This window comes from Fringilla coelebs (genome assembly GCF_963513975.1).
Source record: "Fringilla coelebs genome assembly, chromosome: Z".
Lineage (NCBI taxonomy): Eukaryota > Metazoa > Chordata > Aves > Passeriformes > Fringillidae > Fringilla > Fringilla coelebs.
Genome location: NC_140031.1, coordinates 82,853,973 through 82,867,972, shown reverse-complemented (window position 1 = coordinate 82,867,972; position 14,000 = coordinate 82,853,973). Strand labels below are relative to the sequence as shown.

Sequence of the window (14,000 nt, the reverse complement as noted above, 5' to 3'; positions counted from 1 at the left end):
TTGCAATCCAACAACCCAGGTAATGAAATACTTACACTCTCGCTCTGAAAAGGGTTTAAGAAGTTTCCACCCATCTCACTGTCATCCCTGGGAGTGCCAGGCTGGTTGCTCATGCTCATATTACTGGGAGAGTTCTGTTAAAAAAAAGATTGCAAAATACAGATTCAGTGCTGCAGGTTTCAGTTCATTTCCAGCCTCACCAGGTGAGCCCAGGGCATGCTCAACACAGAACTTGGTGCACTCAGGTGCACTGGGCCTCTCAAGGATGAGAAATCAGCCCCAGCAGGGTTCTGCATGATTCAGTCACTAATTTTAGTCTGTTAATTAATGTTCTCTTCCCTGAAGCAGGGATTATTTACCTATGCCTCATTTTCAGCCTATAGCCAGCATCTGTTTCTGCTGAAGTCAAGAAAAGCTATAAAAGGCTGCAGCAGGGATATGAGGAAGTTCTGTCACCACATTAAATCATGTGGTTGAATGCAGCCACGTCTGTGAGCCCTGACATATATGAGTTATGGTATGTACTTAAAGATAGACAAAGGATGTACTTTAAGGCAAGACGCACAGACCTTTGCATAGGCCTCAGGGCTGCTCATCATGGTCACAGTTCACTGAGATAGTAACAATTTAAAGCCTTCCAAAAATGAATTGTTACTCTTTTCCTTACAGAAGTGCATAGAGACCTCTGCAACTTCAGAAGCAGAATGGGTGAAACAAGGTAACTGCCACAGAAATTACTGTGCATCAACAGCTCACACGTGGTTATTGTACACACTCCCATCAGCCAGGTGCTCTTACAAAGCTGCTTTGCACCCTGCCATGCCTGGACCACGGGCAATCCTCTTTCCATCACTGCTACATCTCCTACTCAGAAGATTCATGATGGAAAAAAAGTAGTCAGGGAAAAGGAGGAGTGAAACCATGGACCTCATAATGAAATACATCTATGACAGTTCTCTCCCTGGCTTTTTTGTTTTAATCAGAAAAATAGAGTGCAATATAAATATAAATACCAAACTAATTACATACGTGACCTACAAGAGGAAATTCTTTACCAGCATCTGAAATGCAGCTCAGAGAGTCGGGTCAAAAGCCCTGCCTTAGCCCTTCTGCTTTGCTCAGTCTAATTCACTACTTCCACAGCTGTGATCCCTCAGGCCACTGGACAACACATCCATCAAAGACAACTGAAGCCAAACGAGGTTATTGACACCAGTAACAACAACAATATTGACATCAATTGACATCAGTTAATCAAGTCTGCTCTCCAGCAAAGCCAGCACGCCAGATATTCAGGGACCCAGAGCTCAGAGAAGGCTGCACCTGCTGCTTGGCTCTGGCACTGCTGCTGTGCCCTCAGCAGCATTAATTCAGGGCAGCCCAGAGCCTGTGTGCCACAGGGGGTCAGAGCACAGTCAGAGCACTCCCGCTGGCCTTGACATCCAGGAACACACAGACCTTGTCACGTTTATGTTATATGATGCTCCTGCACTTTTGCTTGTTCCTGGGGGATTTGCCCCTTTTCTGTGTTGCTCTGTGTAGAACAATGGCATTCTGCCATTGCTGCAGCACGCCAGCCCCAAAGGGCCAAATTCCTGAAAAAATCCCATTGTAGTGACTCCTCCAGGCTGCTTTTGTGGCCACTTGGGGTCCAGCACTATAGCTCTAACTTGGATTTTCCAAGGCAAGGGTGCCCCTGGTGCCTGCACAAATTCCATGGGCATTGCAATAAATGCAGGTTGGTAATTTTTATTTAACACGCATAATTTATGTTTTTTTACTGCCCTTGTCTGAGCTTACTTCATAAAAAACTTTATGTTCTGCTATTCAGTTAATTTAGTCAAAATCTTCTCTAGAAAGCTATGAAATCTGTGAGCTGTACTGATTCTGCCAGGACTGGATCCATTTTCTATGGACAGCTGTTTTACAGGGAAAATTAACAGCATTTTTCTTTTACTTATTTAAAAAACACATAGATCAAAAGGTATTATTTCCATGAGTTATTCATGCAGGCTAACATATTATGAGACTTTCAGGTAAATTGTTTAGAACCCCAGTTTTCAGAGCTGCTGATACCTGTATCAGCATATAGTGACCAACTAGCAGTGGAATACCATTCCATGGGAATGGAAATGTTTTGGATTTTTTTCCCTTAAAAAATGCTGCAGTTTGCAGTAAGATAGTGAAGAAAAACCATAGACTTTGATAAAAATGTGCTGTATGCTGGTCATCTCACAGGAGGGTTTTATTGAATCCCTCACTGCACAGCTCAGCACAGCACAGCTGAGGCAATGTGGTCTTTTCCTTCCATCAGTTTATGTCATGAAGAGTCTGAAAATGTTATAAAATTTAAGAACACAGTGTCTTCTTCATTTATGCCCCTTTACCAATACTACATCAGCTCATTAATTCCTAAGTTAATGATGATGACATCCATAGAAGTTTTATTTTTACAGAAGTAACATATTCAAGTATTATTTTTGTAGATGCAAAATCCCTGCAGATTGAACATCCTTTTCCAGCTATTTAATGATTGTGGCATCAAAACAGTGCTTCTGCTGAAAGTACTTCTTAATCTAGTTTTTGGAAATTTATCCAGAGGATTAAGATATTAACATTACCTTAGAGAGGTGACAAACCCAATACTGCAACACCCTAAGGAGATTGTCCCAAATTTACATTTGACTAGAATTGATTATTAGAACTGGTTTCATTTATTTTAAGAGCACCAAAGACTACAACATGATCAATCAGATTATGAACTGGAGATAATTATATATAATATAGATATGATATAATAAATGTGTATAACAAAAAGATTCGTAACGGAGACAAAGGAAATGAGTTCAGAGTGAAACACTCTAGAAATGCCAGATATTTGATTAGATACTCACTTTGGAAATACTGTCCATGTCTCCTGAGCCTGAAATTAAAACAGACAATTGCTCGGTTAATTTTGAGCTGAAGCTAATCCAATATTTTTTTTTTTTTCCCACAGAAAATACACAGTGCAACATCAACACTTTAAAAAATAACCAACTTAGTAAAAGTTTACATTTGGTACAGAATAATCCACTCAATCAGTCTGAGGCTCCATCAACTGTTGCTGCACTACATGTACTGAGTATCTCATAGAAGAAAACAGATGATCCTGATGAGCAGAGTAATGGAAACCAAATGAAAATAAATATAGTGAGTGCAAGACTATTGAAAACTGAGGGCTTTTGTCACATGCTGTAGCTTTCACCTCAGGTAAAGCAGAGAATAAGGGAAATGCAATTTTAGGATGGTTGAACAAAGAAAAGGGGTTTTTTTAGCAGCAAAAGACATATATTTTCAGGGAAGACAAATTCTGGAAGAATACTGAGTATAAAACTAGAGGAGATCACAGCAAAGCCATCACAAATGGAGCTGTGGGAGAAGACTGAAACAGCTCCTTCATACAGTCAGGCAAACTAGGGCTGAGAAGGAATATGATTTCTCTCTCCAAAAACTCCAGATACATAGATGTTATCAGGAGTTATTCTGTTATGGCCCAAAAGGATAAACTATTGCTAGGTACATGTAAAATCCTCTCATAACTGTTGCAATTTAATTTTTTATTTTAGCTGAGAAGAAAAAATTCTCAACCGGCAGAAAGAGATAGAAAAAGGTGTGACTGCCTCTCACAGAGATTTTCACTGACTTGAATGCAATGCACATCATTGGTAGTTAAACCAACTATCCATTTTAGGATTATAATAGGTAAAAAAAGGCTGTAAAAGTGTCCCTATATAAAGTAATCTAAAATTTCAGGGACATGTTTCCTAAAACAAAAAGGTAATTCTCTTTAGGAGATAGATAGAGGTTTATGCTGAATTGTTATTGTTCACAACAAGTCTGCTCACTGAGCTTCAATGACTTTTTTTTTCATTGCCACAGCCTCTTCAAATCATTCCCTCCATCTCACTGATGTATTTTTTCCATACATTTTAACAAACTGTCTTCCACAGAACTCCAAGAATTAGCCACAGAGAGCAGCCCTGGCCCTGGGAATTCACCACACTCAGTATTTACTGTTACTGTTACCTAATGATCCGTTCATATGGTGTGAGTCCATTCCACCCAGTCCGCTCATGGGTCCATCTGAGCCTGGCCCCAGTGGAAACTACAAAAGGAGCAGGCATTAAAAACTGCACAAGTATTTATTACACAACCTAATAAAGACAAAATGTTCCTCAAGAGAAGGGGGAAAAAAAGTAAGGACAAATCCTCAGCTCTGAATGTGAAGAGACTCTCAAGTCCCATTCAGACCTTTAAGAGAAGCTGTCTTGTGAAGACTGGAAACCAGCATTTTTTGGGGTCAATTTCATGATTTTTGGAGACTGTCATTTCTGTAGGCCGGAATCCAACAGAGTAATAATTTATTATTTACTTCAGTGTTGTTTTTGTATGACTTTTCAGACTGCTGCTGGAAACTCAGCCCTATCCCCACTGGAGTTATAGGGAACTTTTATAACTCCCTTAAATCCATCAGTGATTAATTAACAGCTTTCAAACCCCACCTGACCTATCCTAAGTTGGAAAGCTCCTCATCACCTTCACAACTTGAGCAGTTTTTATCCAAGTACATAATTAACCTTAAATTTAGCTCTTCACACATTTAAAAGATGCTACCATAATAGCCAAACAATCTGCAATTTACTGCATAATGACTTAGCATATCTACATATATTTATTTTTAAGTTCTACTGGCAGGTTTTTTTTCCCAAAGGCCCATAACTGAAGAGGCACCCATAAAAAAGGAAAGCTTAGCAATAATGACAGCTGCTGGAAACACGGTGTTTGGATAAACAAAAGGCTGCACTACTCAAAGAAAGATGTAAGAAAATTCATATTTACATTAGGTCTGTTGGGCCCAGGTGGCACAGCGTTCATTAAAGTGTACATGTTGTCTCCAGAGTTGGTTGAATCTGTAATAAGAGATTATTTTAAGTGCTAAAATACACTTTTCAATAAAATTACTCACCTCATACATTTCCTGTCATTTTGTTCATATTATTACTGTGCCTCAATGCTATACACAGTGGCAATATAATGGCAGATTTTATTCTCTTTCTATCCACTGCTGCCACACAACAGGGCTATGAAAAGAAATAATTGCCATGGTCCCCAAGTGACTACTTCTGGGCTCTAGCTTTATGCATGGCTGTTAAAAGGTTTATAAATCACCAAGAATCTGTAACTATTAAATTCCTAAAATCCTGTTTCCTGGAGTTCTAAATTTCTTCACTCATCTTCAATATTATTCATAGAACAGGAGTTTGTTTCTTATCAATACTTCCTGTACTTTGTCTTCCATCTGTAATAAATGATAAAAAGCTTCTCCTTACACAGACTGAGAGTTACAGTTTTTACTCTCATCCCTGTCAAGTCCATATGAATTTGAATATATCCAAGTCTTCAGTGGAACCCTGTGCAAAGATCCCTCACTCCTGAGGGAGGCTTTAGCTGATCTATCTTCATGGTACAGCTTGGTGCAATGCTTGCAAAAAAACCCCAAAATGAGAAAAGATGAAAGGACAATGACCTGGCAAAAGTCTGTATATATCCCTAAGGGGACAGTGTGATTTAAAAAAAGATATTGGCATCTCTGGAAAATCAGTATCTGCACAGAGAGTAAGAAGAGCTCAGCATTCTGCACCCAGACCCTCCACAAGCCCATTCCACATCCAATGATATTATATGTATAGCAGGAAGATAAATCAAGGATTTTGTCTACTAATCAATATTTCCAAGATGATTTTCTAAGCATTAATCCAAGCTAATAATTCCATTATATACAGAGCACTACATATCACTAGAACATTCAAAGATGCTGTCTGAGGAAAAGGGGAAACAGAAAGGTTTTTAGCCTGAAGTAAAATCAGCCTAATAAGTTATTTTTAATATTCAGTGAGGCAGGCAAAAAGTTCTTTATCCACCAGAAGCTTGTGCAACACACATCCCTGACTGTCCCAAGTTCTGGGAGAAAAGCTGTCTGCTGTCCTGGCTCACATCAGAACACAGGGATGGCTGGGCTGTGGAATCTTTGAGCTGCTGGTCTCAGAGGTGAGTAAATACCTTGGCAAAACTCACAGGTAGCCAATTTCTAAAAGTGCTTTCATGCTTTGGAAAACAGAACTTCAAAATATCTTTTACCTTAGCTTGGCTTTTTTGTTTGTTCATTTTTTGGAGGGCTTTTATTTGTTTTGGTTTTGATTTTTATTTTTATATATTTAAATCTCTAGAATTGTATTCAATTAAGTTGTATACTGATGCAGTAAGTTTTTATGGACAGTTTGGAAAATTCCCTACCCTCCTGTGCTGGAGAGGTTAGCAAGTAGGGGAAAAAGCCTGATGCAGAAAATATAGACCCAGAATTTTGTTATCTGATTCTTTATTTAAAAAAAAAAAAGTGTCCTTCCTAAAATCTCTTTTTCCAAGTATATTTCAGTACCTGCAGGACTAGGCATGATGGGTGTTCCTGGTGGCCCTCCACCTCCTGGAGGACCCTGGGGAGAGTAAAAACTGTCAGTCAGCATGAATTAAAAGGTTAGAAAAAATTTAAAACAGACACACAAAAAACCCCACATCAAGGAACATATATTTTTTAAAGTATTGGTTATTTCCATGTCACAAATCTGATCAAGACTAAGAAACACAAAATGCTCTGGCTGTTAAACAAGAGTTTTAGGGCTCTTTGAGAGTTCTCTAGGAATTTTATTCTAATCACCCTTATCACTTACTAAGACCAGAAACGTAACATCTTGCTTCCTCTGTTTGCTGAACCCCTTCAGGTCACATGAAAAACTACCAACTTCCACTTTGGAAAAACCGCCTACATCAATTAAAGTCAATAAATATTGACTTTCTCTAACAAAACATACATACACTGCTAGGAATAATTATTATGTTCATGGCCATATGGATATTACTGTACTTCACCTCTTTTGTTATAATTTAAAGCAGCAGATACTCTGTTCAGACAGGGATATCTTTTCAGTGGCAGTGATTACAAGGGTCTGGGTTTTCTGTCTGCTTACAGGATACCTCTCCATATATTTTTTACCTATAAACTTTTATCCATAGATTTATATCCACATTTTATCCAAACCCATATGACTCCCTAGGCATCACAGGTTCTTCATATACTTTTCAGCTGTATACTTGTGTTCTAAGCTCAATTGATTTTTTTTAAGGGCTCTCTCTGCATGTTTTTAAACATCAGATAAAAAGATGTAGGAACAACTAACTGACCATTTATGAGAAAAGTTACTTGTCCTCATTAACTTTTTCATCTCACTTTAAATTTGCTTTTACTTTCATTGTTTTTTCCTCTCTTAGAGAATTTCTTGGTATCAATTATTTTCACTCTGATAATATAGTATTATTAATGTATACAAAGTATATATTTGTATATTTACACATATTATATATACTTCTATATTAGTATATAAGTTTTTATATCAGTATATATAAATATATTATATATAGATTAATCTTATTAAGTTCTTAAAGTGAATAATTTCAGATTACAAATCTTTTCACTAAAAACCTTTTTTTAGGAGCCCTCCAGCCCATCCCTCATCCCCAAACACTTGCTCTCTATGAAATCAAATATTCCCAAAATGTCTTTAAATTCTTCAACAATAGAATGTGGCAAACCCACAAAACCTCCTCCAAACAGACAGAGCTCTGTGAAGTTCTGCATTGAAAGAACTGATTTGGACACAGCAAATGTTGACTGTTTCCACTAAGTTGTGACAAAATGAGGCCTAAAGTTACAGACACTTGCAAGAATCATAGCTTTTCTCCCATCTAATTTTCTAAATAAATGACAAAATAAATTGCTTTTAATTATATAATTCTCCCTCCTCACCCTGTGACACCAGCCATGTGGGTGTGATAAAAACAGAATAAACAATCTGCCTTAGAAGAGCTCCTCAGCCATACAGATAACCTGAGTGCAACAGCAACAACAAGAGAGAGTCTAAAATAATAAACAAAGTTAATCTCCAGTGACAGAGACAAAATTCAGCTCTACACATTAACACCTTTTTCCTGCAGAAGTTCAGACACTCTCACACAACATGGTTTTCCTGAGAAAGCCAAGGGGCTTTTTGTCCTTCATTATTGTAGACAATACAGGGTACGAGGTACAGAAGTGTTTTCTCTGAAGTGAAGCAGCTCTGAGGGCAATTTGGAGCAGGCTGACAACGATTCTGGGGGTGAGCACCCACATCTGCACCAGAGGGGGCTGGGAAACCTCGGTGCAGGCCAGATGTTCAGCCCCCAGGCAGCACACAGGGGCTTCCCTCAACATCTGGGCTGCTGTTCCTCTGCCCAAATGAGATGTGATGTCCAACAAACACACACAAAGGCACTCACCACGTAGTTCCCAGGAGAGGCTGAGGAATAAGGTATCTGTAACATCAATAGAAAGAATAGTGATTTTGGGTGCCTGTGCACTGGGATGGGCTCCTGCAGCTGCAGGTGAGAGCTGATTCAATTACAGTAACTAAGGGCATGGGAACTGCCTCTGCTGTCAAAATAAACACCTCTTTTCGGCAATTTCAAAATATTGAGTGAAAAAACAATAAAGTATTAAAGTATTAAGGTATAAGATTACTAAGGCAATGTAGTTCATAAGGTGTATGGACTCAGGCAGCACATACTTGCATTTCATTCAGCAGGACTTCAGAGTCAGCCACGCATGAACTGAATTTTTATGTTCTTAGAGAAACCTAATTTTGAATACAATCTTGGCCATGAAAAGAAAAGAAGCTACCACATTTTTCACCTTAGAAGATACTGGTATTTATTTCCATTTTTTATTTATGTTGTTTAAGGACAGTGTCCTGGAGAAATCCTGTGAATAATCTGGTTTCCTTCTCTGTTACTGCCTTAGCTGTTATTCTCTTCAAAGGAACACAAGCCAGTGCTGTTGTGGGAGCAGCAACTTATTGACAGACACAAATTTCTCTACAGACAACTTGTCAGCCAAATTACTGTTACAAATAAATCTATTATTGAACTTGCCAATTGATTTCAGGGACTGGAAAGACTTCAACTATCAGGTAAAAAGTATCAATTTTAATCGAGTACATGCAAAAGAAAATGGAAGAATTTCACTAATAGAATAAAAAAGCCAAAAGTGAGAAAACTAGGCAGAACTGTTTAGCAGGGCAAGCCAGACCCGCCTTATCCATCTACAAGTGCCAAAACCTGACCCTTTTAAACTGAGATATCACCCCTGAATGAAAATGAACACTGCTGTTCATGAAGGATCCCAGGACAACCTTTATGTTACAGCAGGGCTGGGCCTGGCACAAAGATACTTCCCTAAATACAAAAGATGTCAAATATATTTGTAAGATTTACTTACAGAATTGGCATTGGTTGGGTTTGGCCAAGGTCTACCACCCCCAGGACCCCTGAAACAGAAGAAGAATGATGAGACACAGAACCACCCTCATCCTCTGACCAGCTCTGAGGAAAAAAATCTGAATAACCTGTTTCCAGAGGAAGGAAATGGCTTTTTTCAAGCTAAAGTGTGTTTACAAACCATACCTACGCTAAGTTAAAATGCAAGAGCAGAATTTTTATTGTTGCACTGCTATTCAGTCATTTGGTGAGTTGATTAATTTATTTACTACTCAGAAAATAAATTCAGGTCATAAAATAAATAAATGTTCAGTCATAAAACCAGTAATCTTGCTCACATGATTAAGCACATGCCTGAAGTACTAAGGATGCATTCATTTACTGTGGATCTAGAATACTGCAGTATAGTCAGGTTTCATTAGTGAAACTTGTGCAATTAGCTATTAAATGTTTTGGGACCACCTAATTTATAAAAGAACAAGCCATACAAAATAGGTATGCTATGATTCCTGTATGGTGATGATGATGATGACGATGATGGTGACCACGATGATAACAACAGCCATGATATAAATTTCATGTATTACACCCAGAAAACCCTCAGAGGGTTTTTCTCACAACCTTTGCTGTTATTTCTCACCCTCAGCTAAAACCAGAAAAATATTTTGGGGGTGAGGCTTCATCTCTTAACAATGCAGATGGGACTCAGACACGCTAGAGGTAAAATCTCCAGGCTCACAGTCACAATGTCTCAAATCCAAAATTATTTCTGGGAGTACCAAGACTTCCTGCTTATTTACAAACAAGACTGAATCACTTTTTGAAGGCCCTGACAACAGAGAGGCACAGCAGATGACAAAACTTTCATATTTTCAATGGCCTTTTGGCCTCATTAGCTGTAGAAAAGCAACATTAACCACTGCAGCTTGCCAGACATGGGAGAGAGACTGAAACAGACAGAAAGAATCACCCTTCATTAATGAGTTCTGAGTTTTCTAAGTATTGCAGAAATAAAAGCTATTAAGTGCATACATTGCCTGCGGGATTTAATATTGAATCTTATTTTTTTATTACATTGTAGATGAAACTATAAAGGAACAATCTCAAAAAAAAAAGAGACCAAAACAGAAAATTTATTTATTCCCACTGCCTTTATTGTTGGAGTGCTAGAAATCAAGAATGTTGGTATGGTCTTTTCTGTACCTTTCAAAGAAAGACTGAGAGAGAAAATGCTCCTCAGGTCAAATATTCAGCAATTTCTCCTCTGCTGATGATCGCATAGTGAAATATTGCCTTTTTTTTTTTTTTGGTCTTGCTGTACTTTTTCTTATTTTTCATTGGTTTATTGGATCCTCTCTTTCAGAAAAATCACGAATATTTGTAATAACACTTAAAAGTCTGTTTTCACCCCAAACCTTTGCACTCATTTCTGTGACATGTACTGACTCAGAGACAAAACTGGGTTAAGCCACAGGAATATGGAAACTCAGAAATGACACTGAGACATGGGAACTCACCTTTCATCTAAAAAGCTGTTGGAATTTTCAGATTTATTGGACAGCTTTTAGTACAGACTTAGAAATCACTGCAGCAGATTCTGCTGGAAAGCTGCATGGATTTTGTGGAGCCAAATGCTTATAAAACACACATAAAAACCCCCAGGTTGCCTTTTTTTTTTTTACTTCCATGCAAGCAGGTCTTTTGTCTTTTACTAAATGTTTATTTTGGAAGCACCAACAAGGTCATAAAACATAACCAACCATACAAGCACCAATTCCAAAATACTTCACAAAGCTCCTCCTGTAATTTTTTTAGAGTTTATCCTGTAAGTGTCAAATCTGACTTGAAAAAATAAAAGTCTGAAATTCCAGTTTCCCAAGAGGCAAATATATTCCATCAGGAAATGAAACATCTATACTTAAGTTTGTGAATTGAAGTTAAAAGACAAAATCACACCTTTTTCTTTTCTTTTTTTTTTTTAAATCTGAGGCATGACTGAGATATTCTTAGTGCTTGAGACACCACTGCAGGTCACACACGGTGTAAAAAATCACCAGTGAAATATAACACTGAGGCTCCCTGAAATCTGCCTTTTTCTTCCAAAAACTGGCAGAGACATGAAATCTTCCTAAACATGGCTGTGCCAAGTTCCAACTGAAAATTTACAGCCTAAAATGAAGTTATTCTGTGGAAGAACTGGGTTGGGCATCAGCTGTGTCCAACAGAAATCTGCTGGTGGTGTGGATGACAAAGCCAGGAGTAACCCAGCAGCGCTGCAGTTGGGGATTGCAGGGGCTGAAACGCTGCCTTATGAGCCCCAGGCTGCCCTTTCTGACCACAAACAACACTTTCTCACCCAGAAAAATTGTAACATTTTCTCTGGCAGATAGTCTGCTCCTAACCAAAGCAGCTTCCCCTCGCATTCCAAGGAGGAAAAGCTGGATTTGGAACGGCAGCTGTTTCTGTGGAGCACACATTTTTGCACTTGACACTGGCAAAAACCCAAGAAAATTAAGAACAGATCAGTGGGAAATTGTCATGTCAGGAAAACACTCAGGTAGGAAGGGACATCCTTATGTCCAGGTGAGATGTGATTTCCCCAGCTGACCCACAGGGATGAAGGGTGAGGGGAGCACATTTGGGTCCATCCTCTGCCACTGCCCCCAGGCCAGCCCTGAGTCTGAGGCCTCACCACAATTTCAGAGACAGCAGTAAATTTACAGAAACACCCTCATGTCCTGAACATACAATTCAAAGAACCCCAACTCAGAGCAACCCTTTGATAAAATGTGTTTATAAAGAGCACAGTATGAGTGCTTCAATCCATCTTCTCTCTTTCTGGTATGCCAGGAAATCTTTTTGTCATACAGAAAACTCTTTTCTTATTTTTCCAGGGGAAACTCCCATTTATGTGAATAAATAGTTTCAAAATATCATATCTATCCCTCAAGTTACTTCTGGAAAGTTAATTTCCTTTTTTTAATACAGTCTTCTGCTGACGAAAACCTCTACAGTGCCTATACTTGAATCACACTGAATTTCAAACATCTAAATATTTTTCCACAACAATTTAATTGAAAACCATAAATGCCTACCCTCAGGAAGGCTCCTGAAATTGTCATAAATCCCCATATGTCATGTATATGATAGAGCAACACACAATGTCAGATTTTAATTTATTTGCTTCAAGATTTCAATGTATGTCTGGAAATCCAAACCCACTAGAGATACGGTGGATTTTTAAAAATTACATGATCTATTTCTGTACCTCTTTGACTTTTTCAGTGGTAACTTTTTACTCGAAATTGAAATTATCATTTCTTATTTATGTTTCCTATAAAAAGTAGAGTAAAAATGGGTATCCATGATATAATAAGAAAGCATATAGAAATCTTTGCTGCTTTCTTAATGTTACATCTGAAGTACTTCTACATGTTTAAACGGGGGCCTGTCTTTGGGGATGCAAGGTGCAACACCCTGCTGTGGCTACATTCACATTTAGAATAAATCTGAACTCAGATTATATCCATTTCTACTAGGTGATTTTCTAGACCCAGAAATACACACAAACAGTGAGAGAAATACAATCGTATTTGTAGAGCTCCTCTATCTGTTTGGACTGGAAATAAAGGTATTTAAGGGTATAAGAACAGCAGTGGAGGAACCCTTTCAAAGCAATTGAGTCTTTCTTCTAGATAGTTCTAGACAAAGGCTATTTTGCTACAATTAAGAACTGATTTATTTTGTAGAGAAAAAACATTCCTCACAAGATATGTAGTAAGTAGAAATATAAATAATGTCATTTTAAAAAATGCATACAAGGATATATCAGTCATTATATTGACAAAATATTCCCATTATTCGAAGCTTGATCTGTGAAAAAAACCTGAGTATTTGTACAGACTTGTTAGGACAGCCAAAGGCTCCTGTAAGACTGCGGGTTCACTTCTTAAAATGGCAATTATTGGTCATCAAAGCACATTCTCCTTGCCTTGTCTGTCCCAACTGCTCCTTCTGCAATGCAATAATGGCATTTTCTAGGTACAGTAGATTTGTGTTGTGCTTACATGTTCATCCCAGGCATCCCCGGGCCACCTAAAGCGTTCAGAGGGGGTCTCATGGCACCTCCATAGTTCTGCAACGACAACCAAGGGTCAGACTACCACAAAACAAAAAAACAAAACCAAAGAGGAGGGGGAAAGAAAGGACAGCAGGTTAATGACATCCCTGTGCAACTGCTGCCAGGACAGGCCATGCCATTCATGCTTTCAGGATGCCCTGACTGTTGACTAAAAATCAGGATCCTTAACCCCGAGGAGAAACAACACAAACAACAGAAATTGGCTAAGAATGGCTAGCATGGTTTCAGGAGAAATTATACTATTTACACATATTGAGCTCCAGTGAATGGCTAGTAAGGGTCAGGTTTTATTAATGAATTCAATTTCTAAACCAAGGCAATTCAAAATCAGAATCCTCTACTAAGATTATGAGATGTTAAATGGTATTACTTCTACCTAGATTTCATTAGGTTTGAATAAAATTAAACCATATGATATAACTTTTCTAATGTACCATTACATTTCTCTTTCTGT

General features: G+C 38.2%; 1 protein-coding gene across 6 annotated transcripts in view; it reads right to left on the bottom strand.

Annotated features, from left to right (window-relative positions):
• SSBP2 (single stranded DNA binding protein 2) overlaps window positions 1-14,000 on the bottom strand; it is a 134,859-nt gene that overhangs the window by 14,522 nt on the left and 106,337 nt on the right. For 4 of the 6 annotated variants that reach the window (XR_014616933.1, XM_084225744.1, XM_084225746.1 and 1 more), the window contains 8 exons: window positions 13,473-13,564; window positions 9,407-9,455; window positions 8,410-8,445; window positions 6,479-6,533; window positions 4,882-4,952; window positions 4,069-4,147; window positions 2,895-2,923; window positions 36-134 (listed from right to left, as the gene is read on the bottom strand). Coding sequence is in view for 5 of the 6 variants with exons in the window: in XM_084225744.1 (XP_084081870.1) it covers window positions 36-134; window positions 2,895-2,923; window positions 4,069-4,147; window positions 4,882-4,952; window positions 6,479-6,533; window positions 8,410-8,445; window positions 9,407-9,455; window positions 13,473-13,564 (510 nt within the window). In the remaining variant the exon portion in view is untranslated. The remainder of the gene's footprint in view (window positions 1-35; window positions 135-2,894; window positions 2,924-4,068; window positions 4,148-4,881; window positions 4,953-6,478; window positions 6,534-8,409; window positions 8,446-9,406; window positions 9,456-13,472; window positions 13,565-14,000) is intronic. The other 2 variants (XM_084225745.1, XM_084225748.1) reach the window with 1 other exon arrangement.